The sequence below is a fragment of the Scatophagus argus genome, chromosome 4 (assembly GCF_020382885.2).
Source record: "Scatophagus argus isolate fScaArg1 chromosome 4, fScaArg1.pri, whole genome shotgun sequence".
In the NCBI taxonomy this organism is placed as follows: Eukaryota; Metazoa; Chordata; class Actinopteri; family Scatophagidae; genus Scatophagus; species Scatophagus argus.
The window spans coordinates 26,118,184-26,140,834 of NC_058496.1; the positions used below are offsets into that span (position 1 = coordinate 26,118,184).

The 22,651-nt window shown below is 40.0% G+C and overlaps 1 protein-coding gene across 1 annotated transcript in view; it reads right to left on the reverse strand.

The window, feature by feature from the left end:
• Positions 1–462: 462 nt before the first annotated feature.
• The window catches only part of LOC124057617 (endophilin-B2-like), a 38,390-nt gene continuing 16,201 nt past the window's right edge, over positions 463–22,651 (reverse strand). Inside the window, exons 4-11 of the mRNA XM_046386031.1 lie at positions 17,919–18,052; positions 16,649–16,741; positions 13,771–13,833; positions 11,272–11,295; positions 10,820–10,909; positions 9,855–9,955; positions 5,064–5,265; positions 463–3,224 (exon numbers count right to left, since the gene is read on the reverse strand). Of these exons, the coding sequence (XP_046241987.1) occupies positions 3,117–3,224; positions 5,064–5,265; positions 9,855–9,955; positions 10,820–10,909; positions 11,272–11,295; positions 13,771–13,833; positions 16,649–16,741; positions 17,919–18,052 (815 nt within the window). The 3' untranslated portion in view covers positions 463–3,116. The remainder of the gene's footprint in view (positions 3,225–5,063; positions 5,266–9,854; positions 9,956–10,819; positions 10,910–11,271; positions 11,296–13,770; positions 13,834–16,648; positions 16,742–17,918; positions 18,053–22,651) is intronic.

Consider the following 22,651-nt stretch of genomic DNA (forward strand, 5'->3'; position numbering starts at 1 on the left):
CTTCACCTACATCTATGATAACAGTGAACTGCATTTTGTAACAAACTGAGTAATGATTAAAACCATGTGAGACATGTAACTCATTCAAACTTGTCACCTATGAAAAATGAGAGTCAGGGGGCAGGAAAATCCCGAATGATTTAAAAAGGTACAGGAACATGCAAAACTTTGTAATACAGTAACAAGCTAGCCTGGGGGTCCGGTTCCAGTAGCGGAATCCGCCATGGACTAAAAGAGACTTTAAAAAGTCCCCAGCTTTTTCCCATCTTGTGTTTTGCTTTGTTCTTTTGTGATTTTGAACTCTTGTTAACTTTGTTCTGGAAGCTATTATGGCTTTTGTCTCTTTATGGTTGCATTTGGCAGGCATTTAGAAAAACTCCACACTCAGCTTTGAACAATGGTGGCTTTTAGGATGGTTTTCAGTGACAAGTATATACAATACAGTAGCTGTGAAAAAGCCAGTGAGATCAAATAAACCTGACTTTTAATTAAATCCCACATATTTCAGTCATTCAGCTTGGTTAGGGAACAGGCAATACATATTGTGATAAAATGTTAATACAAGATAAAGCAAAACAGAACCACAACAGCATAAGTAAACATTTCTGTGAAGAAGAATTCTCCAAAAATTTGTGAACTGAGCACAAGAGAGCTGGATACATGATGTGGACTACATTCATCTGCCAACAAGAGCTATCAAACCCCGCTTTCACATGCTTGTCCCACTGACTGCAAACAAGAAAGCATTTTTTCTGGATTTTGGGCTGATTCACTTCTCCTCTGATGGCAGATTTTTGCATTTTCAAACACTGTGCTCATTTCACAAATACTCATGAGTTCAGCTTGGTAAAACTGACATGTGCATGCATATACACAGTAGATGTGTTTTGGTGCATACAATTGGTGCACCAGATCTCACACAAACAGCTGCGTCATATAGTCGTATGCACACACACACACACACACGTCCAGCAGGAGAGGTTACCAGCTGCAGCACATGCAGCACTAAGACAGTTTAAAGTAACAGACATAACAGCAACAGACTACATTGTCATGAATTCCAAAAACACTCAAGGGCAAACCAAGATCACACATACACGAGATTAGAATGAGTTTCAATCTTGCATGCCAAATGTGGTATACATTATAAGCCTCTGGACATAATGTTGTGAAGAGCACATTCTCTGGTTTGTACATGTTGGGAGTTCATTCCCATTATCTTAAGGCAGTTAGGATGGGAGTGTTTGTGTTTATTTGCTGCCTGGGGGTCTCACGTATAAAACAGATTTGGAATCAGTTTTAATCTTAAGCATGACATAAGCAGAAAACCATGTATAGTAGCTATTATAAAACCTTGCTTTAACGCAGAAATGATCTCATCTCTAAGCAAAGTCTTAGCATGACTTTCCTGATGGTGATGTAGGGATATTGCAATTTGGGACCCATATGCATCCAAGTCTTTGGTGAACTTTGCATAAGTTTTAATAGCAATGTAACGAGAATGAATGGTCTGGAAAAGAGAGCGTGGCTATCCCAGCTGACTGCGGGCGAGAGGCGGGGTACACCCTGGACTGGTCGCCAGTCAATCGCAGACAACCACACACTCTCACACTCACACCTAGGGGCAATTTAGAGTAGCCAGTTAACCTAATGTGCATGTTTTTGGTATTGTGGGAGGAAGCCGGAGAACCCAGAGAAAACCCACGCAGGCACAGGGAGAACATGCAAACTCCACATAGAAGGGCCCAGACCGGGATTCGAACCTGGAAGCGATATCTTAAGCAAAGTTTTTGTACTCAGCATCTTTAATGAATCAAACTTTAATGAATCAAGCATACCATCAGAAGATCTAAGATTTTTTTTTATATATAAATGAGGCCCCAGGTGTTCATATTCTTTGATGGGACATCTTCGAAAGGCATGGCAGGGAAAAAAAAAAAAAAAATCCACGAAGTTTTTGAATTACATTCAATCAGCAGTTAGGCAAAAATTAAGGGTAATAAAACATGCACGAAACCTTTATTTTCTGTTTGATAAATATTGTTCTCAAGTGTAAGCTCTTTGTCATGTATACTTCCCCCAAGCATAAAAAAGATGTAAGAAATACAATTCTGTTAATGTCGTAATGGAAGAAAGGGAAAGAACAGAACACATGTCTGCACAAAAATTAGGAAGCAGTCACATGTTTCATATTTATTAATGGATCTAAAATAAATCATAACGTGACATGAATGGTTTCCCCATCCACACCGGGTAATTACAGGAAATCTCACACGTCAACACAAAATAAGTGAGCCAGAAGTCACGGTGTGGTCACAAAAGTATGTTGTCTGGCACCCACATTTGTTTTCACTTCTTCAATGAGGAGTGTCTGCCACACTGAGATGAACTGTACTAAAAGATAAGACTTTACATCATATCTTTAACCAGGGTAGTAAACCAGGTGTTACTGCATGCTTGTATTATGTGTACCGCTCCCTGGTAAAACTCATCAAACATTTCTTCACTCAGAGACAGATTAGTGCAAACTTATACTTCTAACTCTGAAGCATAATTGCACAGATATGGCTCAAAAGTATTTCTGGGCATCATGGTGAATTCATATTTTAGAGGCGCACCTAACTCTTGAATTTGTTTCCATCAGTTAGTTTATGAACAAATGGGGCTTAAGGAGAGAATAAAGACACTTCTTATTTTTATTAAATAAACTGCACTGAAGTTAATGTGTCACACATTAACTTCATCCAACCATGGAAAACCAACGAGATGTACAACAACAGCAGGAAAAAAAAGAAAAAAAAAATCTGTCATCACCAAACAAATATTAAAGGAATGTTAAGCATCACATGGGGATTTTCCTGCACTCTTTGTCTCCAGTATCACTGCTGTCAGTCTCATGTCGATGTACTGTTCAGAAGCACATGGATGAGTATGTGTGTGTTTTTAACTTAAATTTGCTAATGCTTACAGTGAAGATGTGCTATTGCAGGTCACAGCTTAGTGAAGAGTGTGAAATTAATTTCAGTGAATAAAATATCCTCATGGCTTTAGTAGTACACACTCACACACATGCGTGTGTATGTGTGTGAGTGACTGCATTTGTTCATGTGTATTCTTTAGCTGAGCAGCTCCAGGTAGGTGACAGGCACTTTTCCTTTTTGGTTTCCTCTCTCTCCAATCAGCCAATCAGAGTCCATTCCTGGCACTGTGTAAACCGTAATGAGCTGTAACACAGAGGACATGGACTATTAAAGCCCGATATTCAAAATATACAACCTAAGCAAAAGTTAGCAGTAGTAAAATAGATTGAACAATTAATTAACAAACAACACAGTAAAGAGCCTGACAAAACCAACAGTACATACATTGGCACTGCAGCTGTTACATAATGGTGGAACAAGTCCTACCCATTTTTTAATTAGTAGTTTGGACTTTTGGACTGCTGAGGGTGGTCCATTTCCAAGAGTTGACCAAGTTTTGGGCCAAGCCCAGTCTATATGAAGCCGTGTCTGCAAGTGTACCAAAGTTTTCTTGGGTGGTCCCTGCTGTTGTGCCTGGAACACTACTCCTTGAATTTCTTTTAATGTTACTGCATTAAAACTGCATTTATGTTACTCCATAACGTTACGTGTATTTCTGCTATTTTATTTTGTTTTATTCTATTCTTATATTCCCAAAGATAGTAAAGTCACCCAGTCCACCCAGATTTGATTTAGGTTATTTGCAGTAGATAAGTTTTCATGACTGTATATACTGTAATTCTTTAGACTGTTTTACATTTAAAATTCTTTCTCAACAGTATTTAATGACTGTATTTCAAAGTGTAAAAATTCAAACATAGAAATGCTGTCAAAACACACACTATATGCAGCATAAAATAAGTAAAAACACTTGATCAGAAACACATGATTTCTAAGAAATATTTAATTTAATAGATATTACTAATCATGGTTTAGACCGTCATGGTGATTTGTTCTAACCATTTGTTGTAATCATAATACCTGCCCGCTCAAAGCACCTCCACTGGTGACAAAGGCCTTTTGCTTTACTAAAAGATAAACTGTGCAGAGGCATGAGCTAAAGTGCAGGATAGTTTTGATACAGCTAGATGTGGTGAACATCTAATGTTACATGACTAGTGTTCAGTGTTACAGTCAAGGATGTAGTTAACATTGATGTTTATTCGGGTTCACTTTCTGTGTATATCGCAATGTCTGGATTTGTCTTGAGATATTATGAAATAGATTTAGGAGTGCAGATGAACATTCCCCTTGTTGTTAACATGTTGTGTACTTGAATGGCATGGATTCAGCTGCTTAACAGTCATTTACCTTCTAACAAATAACTTTGTTAGAAAGTAGATGTTACTGAATGTTACCTTTGAGTTATCATTAAAATAACATTTGCTTGTTATATCTCATGTGTTTAGTTAACAGAGCAATGCAGTTGAGAGCAAGCAATCAGCAAGAACTTTGAATTAGAGCTCATCTGGTACTTTAATTCAATTCAATTTCAATTCAGTTTTATTCATATAGCACCTTATACAGTCAAAATTGTCTCTAGATGCTTTACAGAAACCCAGAGCCTGAACCCCCGAGCAAGCAGACAGTGGCAAGGAAAAACTCCCTTTTAACAGGAAGAAACCTTGAGCAGGACCCGGCTTGCAAGGGAGAACTATCCTGATAGAAGAAATGGCTATCCCATGAATGATGACATAATGTCACATCTACTGTTCTCAATCTATGTAAAAAGCAATATTGGCCACTATAAATTAGATAGATGCTGTGGCACCACTGTGTTAGCATGACCATGAATTAGTTTCGACTAATAAAATTCCACCTTGGGCTATTAAATGTAGCACCTCCCTAGAACTGGCAAGTGGTAAAAAAACAATTAAATACATTGTTCATCTCTATAGCTGGTGACAGAAGTACCAGCCAGAGATGGCTTTGTAACTTTTCCAGCCTGATGAGCTGGTAAGGCTATTGTTTGGATCTAGAGAGAAGTCCTGGCCAAAAGTCATTATTCAACCTGATTGCTGCAGGCTGATGATGAAACCTCACCTCGTCAGCTAAAAGGGAGAGCTCACTGGAGTCAGCAGCATCATAATCATAAAGGACTTTGGCTTTGCGGGTTCCCGTAGCTGGCGCCTGAACTTCCTCAATCTTGAGCGTGTCTGTCTCCACAGGGCTGCTGGTGTCTTCTGATGCAGAGCCAGCAGCAGCCATGGAGTGAGAGGAGTTCAGGGCAAAAGTATTGGGAAGCCTGAGGGAGAGCAGGTATGAGGAATGGTCAGAACATGGTACATAAATCATATATAAACCAAAAACACAAAAAATAGCAAAATAGGGTCAACACAAGACTAAAATCATGAATTACACTTGCAATACATTTACAGTAGAAGATATGATGCCCCAAACTGAAAACATGATTAGTATGCATTCCCTAATGCATTCACAATAGACTAGTTCTTGTCAGAGGACTAGAGCCTAACACATTTTAATTGTGGAAATGAATGTGCAAAGCGGTGGGTCTCAGCCATATTAGTGTGGGCGTCTCCAAGTGAGCCTGCTATTTTGTTTCATGTATGTGCAGCAGCACAAACAGCAACAAGGCTGCTGCTGATTAGGAAAGGAAAGGAAAGGAAAGTGACATATCTTGTCATTGGAGGGAACTCACTCCAACGAAATTTGTTCTCTGCATTTAACCCACCCAAGTGACGTGCACACACACACAGCAAACCCGGGGCAGTGGGCGACCGCGTGCAGCGCCCGGGGAGCAGTGGGGGTTAGGTACCTTGCTCAAGGGTACCTCAGCCATGGACACCGGGACGGGGAATCGAACCAGCGATCCACCGGTTACGGGTCCGACACCCTAACCGCTGATCCACGACTGCCCACTGATTAGGGCAGCGGACATTAACACATTGGTTTATTTTTTTTTTACAGTTAATAAGCAATAGAAATAAGAATTAAAAATTAGTTTGATGAAGCTACTCATCTGATTAGTAATCTATCTCATTTTGTCAATTGTCTTATCAAACTATCGGGGGGGGGGGCGGCAAAGAAAGTTCAACAGGAGGCCACATCACACTGTGTTGATGAGCCTGGTGTTCTTTGCATGTGGCTTAATGAAGATAAACATGATGAACATAATGGCACTGTGTGGTGAAAGATCTCCTGCAGCCTTCAGATGGCTGTAGAGCTTTCACAGCCTGAAGGAGAACATTTTCATGTAGTACAAAGCAGTTGTGGTCAACAGATACTGTGAGGATCACTCATATTCACTTATAAATTAGTGCAGAATTTTTTCTAGTGTTTAGCTATATCAAAAGTTATTTAATTATTATTATTATCAATACGTTTTCTATACCACTTATCCATCAGGGTCATGGGGGGGGGGGGGCTATGTCAGCTGACTACGGGCGAGAGGCGGGGTTCACCCTGGACTGGTCGCCAGTCAATCGCAGGACCGACACACAAAGACAAACAACCACACACTCTCACACTCACACCTAGGGGCAATGTAGAGTAAGCGGAGTACCTGGAGAAAACCCACACAAGGCCAGGGAGAACATGCAAACTCTGCACAGAAGGGCTGCGATGCGAACCTCTTGCTGTGAGGCGACAGAGCTAACCACTGCACCACTGTGAAGCCCTCTCATTGTTATTATTATTAGTTATTAGTAGTAGTAGTAGCAGCATGTGCCAGCAGACTGAAGTTGCACCAGTCACAGACATGGCTCTGAGATGTCTATTCTGAGCGTATTGTCTGAAAAACACTTTTAGCAAATATAACAACAGCTCTTTTTGCACTGCTTTCTGGGCACCACAATACCATACAGACTGGACATTTCAAGGGCAGGTAAAATTGTACAAAACTGACATTGTTGCAGTACCACAAAGATAGGGCTAACTAGGAAAAATACTTATGCAACAACTTCCGGTATGTATATTTAACATATTTATGCAAAGAGTTGGAAAGCAGGCAAATTGTTGGCCAGACCAAAGACAAAGGGAAAGAAAACTTACAGTGGCACACAACAAGATGAGCTATACTCACACATCTTTGTCAGAACTGAGGGCATGAAACAATGAACAATGGACAATGAAAATGATTTGTCAAGATATGGCAAAACCAACAGCAAGAAAACCAGACTGGCATCCATAGGACATAACTGGTGCTAAGGACAAATCCAGGTTAGTTTGTTTTTAATTGCTGTAGTTACAATAATACATTTATCAAATACAAGAATATCCAGTGTGTGAAGCATTTAATATATATGCCTCTGTAGGCCTCCTCACAATATTTAATATCAACACTGACATGAACTGAAACTAGAAGTGAAACGGAAAGGGTCCATCACCAGGAATACTGATAACTAAGAAATGACTCAACATTACATAAAAGACAAAATGCATGTTTTTGCTTGATAAAGCTTATTTAATTCAGCGGAAATGAGATAAGGTCTGGAACACGAAATTTATATTATGCATCCGTATAATAACAATAATAATAATTCAAATTGCTGCTCTTGTTGTGAGAAAATTCAAGGGAAAAAGGAATGCTACATATTAGGAAAAGTATTTAAAAGCTTTTTGACATTTGGCCTCTGAACACCACCACACTGAATCTGAAATGAAACACTCAAGCTGTGAGCAAAGTGAAGACTTTTCAGTGTTAATTCAAAGGGTTTGAAAACACTGTAGCATTAACCATTTTGGAATTACAGCAACTTTATTTATTAACTTTTTGGCGGCTCAAAAATAATAGGACAAGTGACAGACGAGCAGTTTCATGACCAGGAGTGGCTTGTTGCCTTGTGAATCATGGTAAATGAAGCAGATAAATCTCTGGAGTTGCTTCTGAGTGTTACATTTGCATTTGCTGTTCACTGAAACATTCAACAGGAGGTCCAAAGACGTGTCAATGCAAGTGACAGAAGCCATCATTAGGCTAAAAAAAAACCAAAACAAAACAAATAAACCCATCAGAGAAATAGCAAAAATATTGGGAGTGGCCACAACAAAAGTTTGGAACATTCTTTAAAAGAAGGAATTAACTGGCAACACCAAATGGCCTGGAAAACCATGCAAGACAACTAAAGTGGATGACTGCAGAATTCTGTCACTGGTGAAGAAAAAACCTTTGACAATGTCCAGCCAAGTCAAGAACACTTTTGAGGAGGTAAATGTGTCAAAGTCTACAGTCAAGAGACAGTTTCATTAATGGACATACAGAGGCTTCGCAACAAGGTACAAACCACCTGCTCAAGAACAGAAAGACCAGATCAGACTTTGGCAGAAAAACCTACCTAAAAAGCCCAGCTAGTACTAGATTAAGATTCTTTGGACTGATGAAACCAATATTAACTTCTACCAGAATGATGGGAAGGGAATTTTATGAAGAAGGAAAGGAACAGCTCATGATCCGATGCGTACCACATCATCTGTCAAACATGGTGGAGGCAGTGTTATGACAGAGATATGTATAGCAGCCAATGGAACTGGATCACTGGTGTTTATTGATGACCTGAATGTTGATAAAAGTAGCAGGATGAATTCCGAAGTGTTAAGGGCTATACTCTCTGCTTGGATTCTGCCAAATGATGAAAACTGATAGGATGCCGCTTCATATTACAGATGGATAATGACCCAAAACATCCAGCAAAGGCAACCCAAGGCTTTCTGAAGGCAAAGAAATGTGATATTCCTCACTGGCCAAGTCAGTCACCTGATCTCAACCCAACAGAGCATGTTTTTCAATTACTGAAGGCAAGACTGAAGGCAGAAAGAACAACAAACATGACTTAGCTGAAAGTAGCTGCAGTAAAGGCCTGGCAAAGCATCTCAAAGAAGGAAACTCAGCATTTGGTCATGTCCCTGGGTTCCAAACTTCAGACACTTATTGACTGCAAAGGATTTGCATCCAAGTACTGAAAACAATCCTTACATTTGGAATTAGTTTATATTACAATTAATGGAATTGGACAATTGGAGTTAGTCTGTCCCATCATTTATGGAAGTGCTTCCCAAGCTTTTTTGAGCTGGAGCACATCTCTAACATTAGAAAGATCGTGCGGTGTTCTGTCAGGCAAAAATGTTTGAATCAGTTGGCTGCTCTGCCTGCAACCGCCCGCCCAGAGCGCCGATCGGGTGAGGCTGGATGCTCCCCCACCCCACAACCGACAACTGCCCAGCGGTTGGGAATCACTGATTTATGGGCCACCAAAAATGGAGGTGGGTGTATAACAAACACTTTGAATTAAAGCTGAAAATCTTCACTTTGCTCACTTTGCTCTGAGTGTTTCATTTCAAACTCAATGTGGTCGTGTGCAGAGGCCAAAAGCCTAAAAACATATATTTGTCCCAATATACTATATGTAGCTAACTGTAAAATTCTACAGTAATAATAGTCTATAGCCGTAGCCTGCAACTGGTGATATCAATGTATGTTGTGAGACTGTTGACTTCATTGAGGAAAAATCTGGCAGATAAGATTTGCAATGCAGGGTATGGCAGGCACAAAAAGAAAAATAAGAGTGAGCTACTTAGCAGAACAGCTGCAGGAAACACATTCCTACAGCAGTGAACTCAACAACATCTTTAACCATTTTAGATAGTGATTAATCACTCATTGGGTAATTGATAACATCCTGAAAGGGCTGGCATACAGCTTGTGTACTCATGGACCTACAACTTGTAGATCTGCAACACGGTCATTTAGTAATTCAATACCATTACACAGTAGAAGCCAGCTGCTTATTTTTAGTGAATTCTGTACAAAGATGAATGGCTACCCCTGTAAAGCCCTGTGAAACTTGTGTGAATTACTCCCTACCCATGTAATCTCACCTTCCCAGTTCTTTCTGTAGTTCTTGCATGTGGAGATGACACCGTTTATAGTAAGCTGCTTGGGCCTCCACAAACTCATGCAGGCAGCGCAAGTGGTTCACCTGCAGATAAGCAGGAAAAGCATAGTCACTCTTTAAGAAATACAGACTTTTAAGCACATGTACAGGAAGTATTCAGATCCTTACCTTACACAAGTGCAGCAATATCGCAACGTCTGCTCTATTATACATATTATAGGATTATTATTTCTGATGTGGTAATGTGTGTGAAGACATTATTATTATTAAGACAGATTATTGGTAGTTGAACGATTCTATATATTGTTGGGAAGTTTCCACAGCCTCCAAAAAAACTGCTGTCAATTTCGGTCATGTGGCAGGGACCATGAGTTTGGAACTGAGCCCAGGCCGCTGCTGAGGCCTCCCTGCACGCGGCACGTATGCTACAAGATGAGCGACCGAGACACCCCACTAGTTAATCAACATGAAATTTCTTTCATTTATTCAAAAAAAAAAGACTCAATTGCAGACTTACCAATATCTTGATAAGATTATTTTGTGCACTGAACAATGTGCAAACAATGGAACTAAGATCTAGTTACATTCTTAGGTTACTGTGACTACAGTTACAATTTATTAATAGGAGCACACATAACACTTCCATATTATCTTTCCAAGAGTCTTAGACTTGAAACAACAATAAACATTTCATTTCTGATTTTTAGGGGATGAAAAAAGGTAAAAACTACTCATCTCATAGTAATATCATAATAAAATCTAATTGCAATACACCACAGTAAAACACCACTGCAAACTTCTGAATATGACTTCAAGGCTTTGAAGGATGATAACAAGTGAATAAATACAGACAATGCCGATGCAGCCTCGAAGTGTGTGTGAGTGTGACAGAGAGAGAGAGAATGATAATATGGTGGAATGATGGTGTAGGGAGTATGGCCCACATACATGTGTACTACTGATGCCCTCCAAAAGCAGCCGTGTAACCTCTGCTTGGCGGTCAAATTCTGTTTGGGCCACTCGGAGCTCATGTTCAGCCTGAAACAAGAGAAAGAATATTACTGACATAACATAGAGTATTTCCTTTATATTCCTCAAGATGCTTTCCATATCTGAAGTCCAGATTTGAATCTGGAATAATGCCTGGCAATAAATCTGATCTGAGGATTTAGTGATTTAACTGGTAGAAATCAAGCCTAAAATATGTTCACGTCTCATAGCCCTCAGAAGACATACATTTGATGTAAAAAATTATATCATATATATGAATTACACCATACTGCGCTATACACAGAACAGTGCTAAAAACTGTGTTTAGGAGTTATGGATCTATAGAATGGGAACTACTTCTAGAAACCAGTTAGTTCAGACAAAGAGTACAACCACAATGACGTACTTACTTTGTCCACTTCCTCAGTCCAGAGCTGAGAAGCCAAAATAGCAAAAGAACAAGAGAGAAATACAAGTTATAACAAGGACATCCCAGAAAATCTCCAATGTGGTGATGCACAACTAGAACTTAATCTCATTATTTGATTATAAAACCTATTGTCAAATCCCTGGGACATATCTCCTTAGAGGTGGTAGGTAGGTGGTGTACAATATATTATACTAATCCATTATTAAGTTTCACATTTTTCATTTGATCTTTTTTTTATTATTATTACTATTATTTTATTATTATTATTACGTAATTGTTTGGTGTAGACAGGCTGACTTGGCTTGACTTGCAGGAATTTATTCCTGTTTGTGGCATCTTTGCCAAGTTGAAGTTTGCAGCTGTGGCTTTTGGTAGCACAGATTCTACAAGCACTAAAAACGTAATCATTTGAGTTGGCTTAAATGCTCTCGTTGGTGACTCGCACATGATCAAAACTGAGTTGAAGAAACCAAACACAGCGGTCTGGCTAGTTGTGATGGAGAGAGGAGGAGAGAAAAATAACATGATCATCAATAAAGATAGACAAAATGAGAATAAAGAGCAAAATGAAAAAGTGAATTGGAGTGTCTGTCCTGACGGAACTTAAAGTGGCGGTAAAACCCGCTACAACGCGCAACCACTCTGCTTTTGATTCAACTATTTGTAAATACAATCCCAATTCCTGTGTGTCCTGCTGTGTAAGTAAGGGGATCATTTTTTGACATATGCTTAACTGAAGAGAGTGAGGCAAGACAACAGGTTTCATATCTTACCTCATCATTTTCTGTTGTTTTTTTTTTTGTATACACAGTGGTGCTTGAAAGTTTGTGAACCCTTTAGAATTTTCAGCTTTTGCATAAATATGGCCTAAAATGTGATCACATATTCACAAAAAATCCTCATACTAGATAAAGAGAACCAAATTAAACAAACGAGACTAAAACGAGCAGCAATGTTCTTTTTGGAGAGTAATAGTTTTCTCCTTGTAATCCTGCCATAAACGCCGCTGTTGTTCAGCGTTCTCCTGACGGTGCATTCATGAACACTGGCATTTGCCACTGCGAGAGAGGACTTTAGATCCTTTGACGTCACCCTGGGGTTGTCTGTAACCTTCCTCATTATTACACGCCTTGCTTTTGGTGTGATATTTGTAGGTCGACCACTCCTGTGCAGGCTAACAGGCTAACTCTTTCCATCCTGGTGAGCATCAACCTCTCAGGTCCTCAGAAATCTCCTTTTTTTCAAGTCATGACACACTTTGACAAACCTGCACTGCGAAGATCAGACTTTGACAGGACAACCCAGATTTCTGTTCTTTAAACAAGGCAGGGCCTCCCACACTCACACCTGAATGTCAGCCCTGACTCTAATTTTGGCACGCCACTGTGGTCAGTGGTGCAGTGCAGTGTTGGCACTGTCTTCTCACAGCAAGAGGGTTCTGGGTTCGAGCCTGGGTCTGGGTTTTTATTCTAGATACTTAGGCTTACTCCCACAGTCCCATAAACACGCACATTAGGTTAACTGGCCAGTCTACTTTGCGCCTAAGTTGTCGGTCTTTGCGCGTCAGCTCTGTGACTGACTGATGACCAGTCCATTGTGTACCCTGAATCATAAGATTATCATCTGTGCTTCTCCTGTGTTGTTATCCCACACACTACTGTGAACTGTGACCTTTTGAGGGCAGTCAAAGAGAAAATCTTTTGACTCCGCGAACTAAGCCTCCATTAATCCCAAGATCCACAAGTCTCTGCAGAACAGCATGTATTTGCACGGCGTTAAAAACAGAAAAAAAGTGTGTTAGAGTGTTAAACAAGGTTACAGTTGCATCATCTGCGCCCTTCTGTCTTGTATATGCAAACCGATGGATGATCTAAGCTGCAGAAGATGTCAGGTGTTTGTTCACAAGTCTTGGAAGGGATTACATGAATCAAAACTTAACTTGGAATAATTAATTAGTTAGCTTTAAATCGAATTTGCTTGAAATCCTGAAATTAGGAAATAATGAAGCAATATGCAATAAAATGTTATAGATTTAAAAAACGTAACATTTAACGAAACATATTTAACATTCTTGCACTGTGTGAAAATCTTGCTTTTGCTAACCTATAGACGTTTAACTTCTCACCATGCCGCAGTGTTGTATGGGTGCAACAGATTTCAAACGTTAAAAAGTTGCGACAGGGGCAACGAAAGACTGAGAAAGTTGTAGAATGCTGAAAAAACACGTGTTTGGAACTTTACACAGGTAAACAGGTGACAGTATCATGACTGGGCATATTATAATGTATGTAAGTGCATCCTCAAAAGCCTCTGTCATTCATAAGCAAAGATGGGGTGACTTCATCATTTCTATTTATGTTTTACATACTTTTGCAACTTCTTTGGGATCAGGGTTGTAGAACCTGGTTATATTATTATATTAAGGTAAGATTAAGGTAAATGTCCAGTTTTGTTGAGTCAAGCAGGATTGTCTCCTTACCGCAGAGGCACTGGCGGAAAGCACATAGTTGCGAGGTCTGGTCTCCTGAAAATCTGGAGCCATCTACAGAAAGTAGAGAAAGTTGATTTATCATTTAAACTATTGAATACTGAATATATACACATACAGTACATGCATGGCATACAACCATACTTCTGCACTCATTATGCATCAAGAAGATAAGATAATGCTTTATTAGTCCCATTACTGGGAAATTACAATGTTACAGCAGCAAACAGGATATAGAGGGTGCAAAGCATGCAAGAATAAGGGAAGGATGAGCATTCAAAAAGAGGAAACCAGTACCTGCAGCTGTACACAGTACAGAAAAGAAAAAGAAAATTCACACTTGAGTCCCTCAAGTTATGATTAACGGATGGATTGATTATTGTACCAGTTTATTTCAGGAAAAGACTAAGTATGTATGTACTGATCCTAGTAGTAGTGTTATATGAGTAAGGATTATTGCACAATTATTACTACACATGTATTATTGCAGGTCTGGTGTGACCATTTGTCCCATTATTGCACATGATTTATTGTCCAGTTAACACATTCAAGAAATGCACAATCCAAAGGCACTGCAGAAACGAAACTGATAAGTCAGTTGTTTTTTTATTAATTAATATATGAAGCTATATGCACCAGTATGATACTAATGTATGACATCAACTAAAATCAGATCTTCACAATACTGAGGTTCATGCAGACATAAAAATTACCCTAAATGTTTTTCTCATCTATATAAAACAGTCAAATACACATTTTCCAATTTATTCTTCATTTAAAAATGCAGTTAAAAGCCTCAGCTAGTTGCAAAGATGGGAGAGGCAGTTGCCAGTACACTTTTACATTAGGTGTGTCTGAACTCCTAAAAGAAGGTGCAGCGCGGTGATGCAACACAACTGTATGTAAACAAACAAACCGTATCTGCACCACTGAAACTAGTGACTAATCAGTCTACTTTAATGACCTGACCAAACCACTGTAAATAGGGCAGCCAGTCATATTACGAGCTTCAATGCTAGTTAATCATGCGCATGCATGTGTGCATGCAATGAGTTTGCAAAAGTCTGAGTTTGTCAGAGAGCAAAAGTGTGATTTTGTCACTGTCATATTGAAAACAAAACTTCTGAAAAGAGTCAGACATTTTTATTCTTCTCAATAGTCAAACAAAAATAAGTTTCAAGAAAAGTGGAAGGGGTGTTGTAGTGAAAGGGAGAAGGAACACTATTATTAGAGACCTTCTGTTTCAGGCATATGACTTGTTTTGTACTTGTGTGGTACAAACAAATAAACATCAGACTTTTGTGCAGAATTCATTCATTCATTCAAAAAAAAAAAAAAAAATCGGACTTCAGTAAAATATATTGGTTTGAAGGCTTCTAGGGCTGAGAACGGGCAAGTCTGGTTCTTCTGAAACAAAGAACATAATATAATGAATAGAAAAAAAAGTTTTCTGTAGATGTCCAGGGATCCAGGATCCCTGGATTTTGGAGGGTAAAGAATGTTCTGCTCAAAAGTCCTAATCGTTTGTATCATTGACATATATAAAAATGGACCTCCTCCCACTGAAAAAGGATGAAGTCAAGTATCCCTGGATACAAGCTGCCATCTTGCACAGTTGTGTTGAGTTCCTACATGACTCAATCACAAACAGCATTCAGCTGTCAATCATAATATTTCATCCACTCTTCAGCATTAAATAATTCATTAAAGATAAACGTATCTGAAAAACTAACACTTGTACAATCTTTTAGTTTGGTGAAAGTCCCCTCCGTTAACATGGAAGGAAGAGGTTTATGACCAGTTTATTACTGGAGCCAACCATCAGAGAGGGATCAGGATGGGTTGGCTTCACTTCTGGGGAGGTACTCACGTCGTCCATCTTTATATACAGCCAGTGGTTTGTATCCACTTCCATTGAAGAGGAGAAAGGAAGAATCATTGCCATCGTAACAGCAAACTAATTCTTTGAATAAAGCCCTCCGTGCATTACATGGAGTACCATGTTATTTGTCTAAGGTGTGTCATTAACAACAGTGGGAGGACCTATGGCCTTTCATTAAGTTTAACTGAGAACAGTAGGGATATGTCAGATCATTTTGTTCCATATTGGCTTTGTATGGCTATACTGTTATTCTGAAGGTTACTCTGAAAGCCTTCACACTACAACTGCCACATTTTAAGATTTTGCTATTCACAGTTATAATCCCCAAGTTTAGGAAGTTCTGGGAAATTCTTCATTTAAATATTCAGGGAAACCATGTGTTCAGAGAAAACAAAGTGAATAAAGAGTGACTTTGTCGAACACACAGATCTGAAAAAAGCTTCGCTTTTGTTTTTAATTTTGCTGAGACATTAACTAAGTTATGACGCAAGAGTTAAATGAACTCCCTATTGTAAAAAAAACCCCAAAAAAACCCAGAATCAATAATCTGACCAGCCACAGCCCAATATTTTGCTGAATTTGGGCAATAGCTGTTGTTTTCCATCATCTTGTTCAACATGCCATGTGATTCAACCTTTCTCTGCAAAGAGTCACCTTCAGGTCAAAGTTGATTTTTTCAGTCAGCTGCTTTGATTTTTATTATTTTCACCAATGACTAATAGTTTATTTTCTACCAATAACTGAATAGCACAGAAAACAAAATTCAATCAAAGCAAGTGAGAAAAAACAACTCAATTTGTGCATCATACTGCACTTTAGTCTTTAAAAATGACTAATACTTACTTCACCCTCGCACTGCAAAGGTTATGAATGTAGAGACAGTTAGTCATGCTTATAGTGATGCACCACCAAAAGTTTTATTACAGAGGCATTATGAGAATGAGTGTGGGGACGGGGCTGCGGGTTGGGAGGGACAAATAGACTCACTGCAGCCTTTGCCTCAGCCACCTTGGCCTTCTTCAGACGTGTTTTACAGGCATCCAGATCCAGGCGAAGGTTCTCCAGAAGACGCCGTTCTTTCTGAAGTAGACACAATGACACCATCAGGGTGCTACCTAACTGTAACTAGCCATTCAAGCTATGTCAGCACAGTGCAATTCATGGCTTGGCATGGCTTATTAACAAATGACCGTAAGCTTCCAAAGACATGCAGGATACAGTGCTGTGAAAGATTAGAGCAACAATGCTAACCTAAAGCTCACACTGTACAACTATTTCCTTTTCTTTTCATTATTAAAGGTTTTTACTTGTGGGTTGTGCGTTGTGAAATTCATTATATAATCATATTGCAGATTATGTATTCTGACGATATCTTTTAAACTAAACTCTGTGTGCAGAGGTGCAGAGGTTTGGGTTTTGCTAGGGATTAACAAGCACAGCTAGAAGCAAAGCTAAAACAGTGAACTATTTGATGTACTGGCTGAATAAAACAGACTCTGTTGGACATTTAATCATCAAGATAACAACAAAGGTTGACATATGGGAGTAACTGAGGTTGGCTCAGAGGACATAACTTTTTGCTATTCTCTTTGTGGATTTGCACACTTCTTCATATTCAAGTGTTGTTGTGAACTCATCTCCACGGGTCTGCCATATGGCAAAGTTGTTCATGTCATTATAAACTACAACCTCAAAGTGGATGAACCTGGCTAACCAAAGCTTAAGACGGTGAGACTGCATATACCCATTCGTTTGGAAGATGGTCACTAATGATAAAGGTAAAAGTTAACATGAAGAGTAGTCAGTGTACCAGCAAAACAGAGACAGCATGCTTATCGGGCACAAAATTTATGAATAAAGCTGTCTTATGTGAAGTTTTTGTTAATTTAAATATAAATTATCTCAGGTACACAATGTGATTACCTTACCTTACCTCTGATAACAGGTATTAACATATTTGACGAGATGCAATATAAATGAAATGTGGAAATATAAATGTGGCATCACACTCTGCCACGCTGCCTGACGGACTGAACTGTGCAGCTAAGTATCATTTAGGTTCACACAATTGTTTTTTACTTTGTTGTGTCCAATAGAGCTGAACCTCAAGGTTTTTAAAGTGCTCTTCTAGAATGTTGAGAATATTTCCCCAAAAAGGATATAATGCTATATAACCAGTAGAATGACTAGTGAATCTTATATCTTTTATATAGTGAATTCCAGCGGTATGAGCGGTTGTGGAGCTTCAGTCACTCACTGAAATGGTCCTCCAGTCTCCTTCCAGAAAATTCCTGAGAGGGGTAAGAAAGCTGATGGCTGATGTCTGGAGGAACTCCCTCTCTGCCGCTCCTAATCGTCTCTCACATTCCCCCACCTCTATCAAAGTACTTCCTGCAAACAGATTTGATCATTTAGCACAAAGACTTCAATTCAAATTCCTTATTCAATTTTCAATTCAGCTTATTTATATTGCGCCAATTCATGGCAACAGTGGTGAGGAAAAACTGCCTTTTAGAAGGCAGAAACCTCAGAGCAGACCCCGGCTCAAGATGGGCGGCCATCTGCCTTGACCGGTTGGGTTGAGAGAGAGAAAGAGAGAAAGAGAGAGAGAGAGAGAGAGAGAGAGAGAGACAGAGAGAGAGAGAGAGAGAGAGACAGAGAGACAGAGAGAGCAGGAGAGCGACCTACTTTAGCTACTCTAGCTGATGTCAGCCGCCCCCTGGCAGCCCCCGAGCAGCCGGGAAGTCAGGGAGGTTGGGTGGCGGTTCGAAAGAAGCGCAGTCCAAAACAAAGGCCCGTGGTTCACCACCAACCGCTTCATGTGTCTAACCGCTTTTCCCCACTCAGCGACACACCAGAAACCGACCCTGGTTATTGGCGATTCTGTTTTGCGATATGTGAAGCCGACACCAGCAACCATAGTCAAATGCATCCCGGGGGCCAGAGCGGGCGACATAGAGGGCAATTTAAAGCTGCTGGCGAGAGATAAGAGTAAATATGGTAAGATTATAATTCACGGCGGCGCTAACAACACTCGGCTGTATAGCCAGTCGGAGGTCACCAAAGTTAATATTGAGTCGGTGTGTAATTTGGCAAAAACCATGTCGGACTCCGTAGTGTTCTCTGGTCCCCTCCCGAATCTGACCAGTGATGACATGTTTAGCCGCATGTCATCGCTCCGTCGCTGGCTGTCACGGTGGTGTCCAGAAAACAACGTGGCCTTTATAGATAACTGGGAGACTTTCTGGGGAAAACCTGGCCTCATTAGCAGAGACGGCATTCATCCCACCTGGGGTGGTGCGGCTCTTATTTCTACCAATATGGCCAAGTTTATTAGACAACCAACACCCTGACAACCCAGGGTCGAGGCCAGGAAGCAGAGTCGCTGTCTTACACACTTCTCTGCTGCTTCTGTAGGACTGCCGCCCTCCGTTAAAATTAGAATAAATAAAAATATAAATGCACACAGTAATACTAAGTTTAACAATCCCATAGAAATAGTGTCAGTGCCTCGTCCTCCCATAGTCCAACCAGCACAAAATTTAAGAAGTGTTAATCATAATAACCTCATAAAAATACAAACTAGCAAATATTTAGAGCCAAAAAATAGGACAGTCAGATGTGGATTATTAAATATACGATCCCTCCACTCTAAATCCTTCCTAGTCAGTGATCTAATTATTGATCATCAGTCTGATATATTCTGCCTCACTGAGACTTGGTTACGGGATGAAGAACATGTTAGTTTAAATGAATCAACTCCATCTGGTTATATTAACTATCATGTTCCTCGAGCCACAGGCCGAGGAGGAGGAGTGGCAGCAATCTACCACTCCAGTCTTCAGATTAACCCCAAACCTAAATCCATCTATAGCTCATTTGAGAGTCTCACTCTCAGCCTGTCTCACCAAAACTGGAAGTCAGAAAAGCCAGTTTTATTAGTTGTTGTGTATTGCCCACCTACTGCAGCTTACTCAGAGTTCCTGTCTGAGTTTTCTGACTTCTTATCTAGTTTAGTGCTCAGTACAGATAAAGTCATTATAGTGAGTGACTTTAACATTCATATGGATGTTGACTCTGACAGTCTTAAGACAGCCTTTAGTTCACTCTTAGATTCAATAGGTTTCCTTCAGACAGTAAATGAACCAACACACTGCCACAATCACACACTCGATCTGGTTCTCACCTACGGCCTAGAAACTAAGAACCTGTTAGTTGTCTCTCAAAACCCTCTCCTTTCAGACCATTCACTTGTAATTTTTGAACTAACTCCAACCGACTTTACAGCACACAACAAAAAGGTCTACTATACCAGATGCCTCTCTGAAAATACTGTAGACAGATTTAGGGGTGCAATCCCATCACAGCTCCCCTCAGCACCATGTACCAGTACAACAAAGCCTACTGATTTAAACGTTACTCCTGGAGAAATTGATTCTTTTGTTAACAACACTGCAGCCACGTTGCACACAGTTTTAGATATGGTTGCTCCAATGAAAAAAAAGGTTACAAATCATAGGAGGCTAGCTCCTTGGTATAATTCAAATATATGAACACTGAAACAAACATCAAGACGGATGGAAAGGAAGTGGTACTCCTCCAAATCAGCTGAATCCCAGAGGGCCTGGAAAGACAGCCTATTGGCATACAAAAAGGCCCTTCATGAAGCCAGAACTGCATATTATTCAACATTAATAGAGCAAAACAAGAACAACCCATGTTTTCTCTTTAACACTGTAGCGAGGCTGAAGACTTCATGAGTTTCTTCACCAATAAAATCAATGACATTAGAGAAAAAATCAATAAAGATCTCCCCAGAATAGCCGATATAGTGCCATCTCTAGAAACCTCTTTTAATCCTACTCCATCTCTGGACAGCTTCCTGCCCACAGAACTCCCCGAGCTGACCTCCAGCATTAACAAATCTAACTCAACTACATGTCTCTTAGACCCCATCCCAACTAGGCTCCTCAAGGACGTCTTTCCCTTGATTGGCGTTTCCTTCTCAGATCAGATCAACTTATCTTTAACAACAGGCGTTTAAAGCCGCTGTCATCAGACCTTTGCTTAAAAACCTTCACTTGACCCAGACATCTTAGCAAACTATAGGCCGATATCCAACCTCCCATTTTTATCTAAAATACTTGAAAGAGTTGTTGCAAATCAGTTAATTGATCACCTACACAGGGACAGTCTCTTTGAAATGTTTTAGTCCGGTTTCAGAGCCCATCACAGCACAGAAACAGCACTGGTTAAAGTTACAAATGATCTCCTCATGGCATCGGAGCACAGGCTTGTCTCTCGTTTAACTGGATCTCAGTGCTGCTTTCGACACAGTAGATCACAACACAGTAGATCACAACATTTTATTACACAGATTAGAACATGAGACTAGGATCACAGGGACTGCGCTACGCTGGTTCAAATCATATTTAACAGATAGATTTCACTTTGTTCACGTTAATGATGTCTCCTCTTCATATATAAGGGTTAGCCTCGGTGTTCCACAAGGTTCAGTGCTTGGGCCGATCCTGTTCACCTTATACATGCTCCCTCTAGGAAATATTCAGAAACATGGCATAAACTTTCATTGTTATGCTGATGACACTCAGCTGTACTTATCCTTAAAGCCTGAAGAAAGCCAGACTCCAGGCATGTCTTAAGGACATAAAGGACTAGATGACCTCCAATTTTTTATTATTAAACTCAGACAAAACTGAGATCATTGTTCTAGGCCCCAAACATCTTAGAACTAGAACAGCTGATAATATTGTCTCTCTGGACGGCATTACTTTGGCCTCCAGTACGACTGCAAGGAACCTCGGCGTTATCTTCGATCAGGACGTGTCATTTATCCATCACATTAAACAGATCTCTAAGACCGCCTCCTGTCACCTGCGTAATATTGCTAAGATTAGGAGTGTCCTCTCTCAGAGTGATGCTGAAAAACTTGTCCATGCTTTCGTTACTTCTAGGCTGGACTACTGCAACTCACTATTGTCAGGATGTCCAAATTACTCTATTAATAACCTGCAGCTGATCCAGAATGCAGCAGCTAGAGTTTTAACAGGAATCAGTAAAAGGGATCACATCTCCTCCATCTTAGCTTCTCTCCACTGGCTTCCTGTAAAATTCAGAACAGACTTTAAAATTCTCCTACTTACATATAAGGCCCTAAATGGACTAGCCCCATCATACCTGCAGGATCTCAGATCACTCAGGAACACTCAGATCACAGAGTGCCGGTTTACTTGCAGTTCCCAGAATTCATAAAAGTAGAACGGGAGGACAAGCCTTTAGCTATCAGACACCCCTGCTGTGGAACTGCTGCCAATCTGGGTTTGACCGGCAGACACCACCTCCACTTTTAAGACTAAACTTAAAACCTTTCTGTTTAGTAAAGCATATAGTTAGCACCAAATAAAGTGTGTAGGGCTGGTAGGCATAGTTTCACCCACCTCATGATATATAGCCACAGGTAGAATAGGTCTGACTAACTGTTAATCTTTAAATCTCTATCATAGCTATGCTGCTATAGGCCTATGCTGCCGGGGGACACAAACATGATCCACCAAGCAGTTCCCCCTCCTCCGTTTCCTCTTCTATCCTCTCCCCTCGTCAGATTAACATACAATTCATTATTTTATGTCACTAACTGTGTGTCCAGTTCTCCTCATAGTTTTGTGTCTCTCCCTCCTTTTCTCTCTCTCTCTCTATATATATATATATTTTTTTTTCTGCAGGTATCTCTCCATCCAGATCTTCATGTTGAACTGTACCCGGCTCTATGACCAACCCAAAGTCTACTGTTGATCTGCCTGTCATTCTTCTGTGCACCGACTATCGGCGGGGTGGTTCTCCCTTGCGGGCCGAAATTGAACTGAATAGAATTGATAGGACAGTGATTTTCAACAGCACATAAAAAATACATGAATGTTACAGCAGTTCATTATAATTTCATTATTATAATTTCCGTCTTGTGAAATGTTA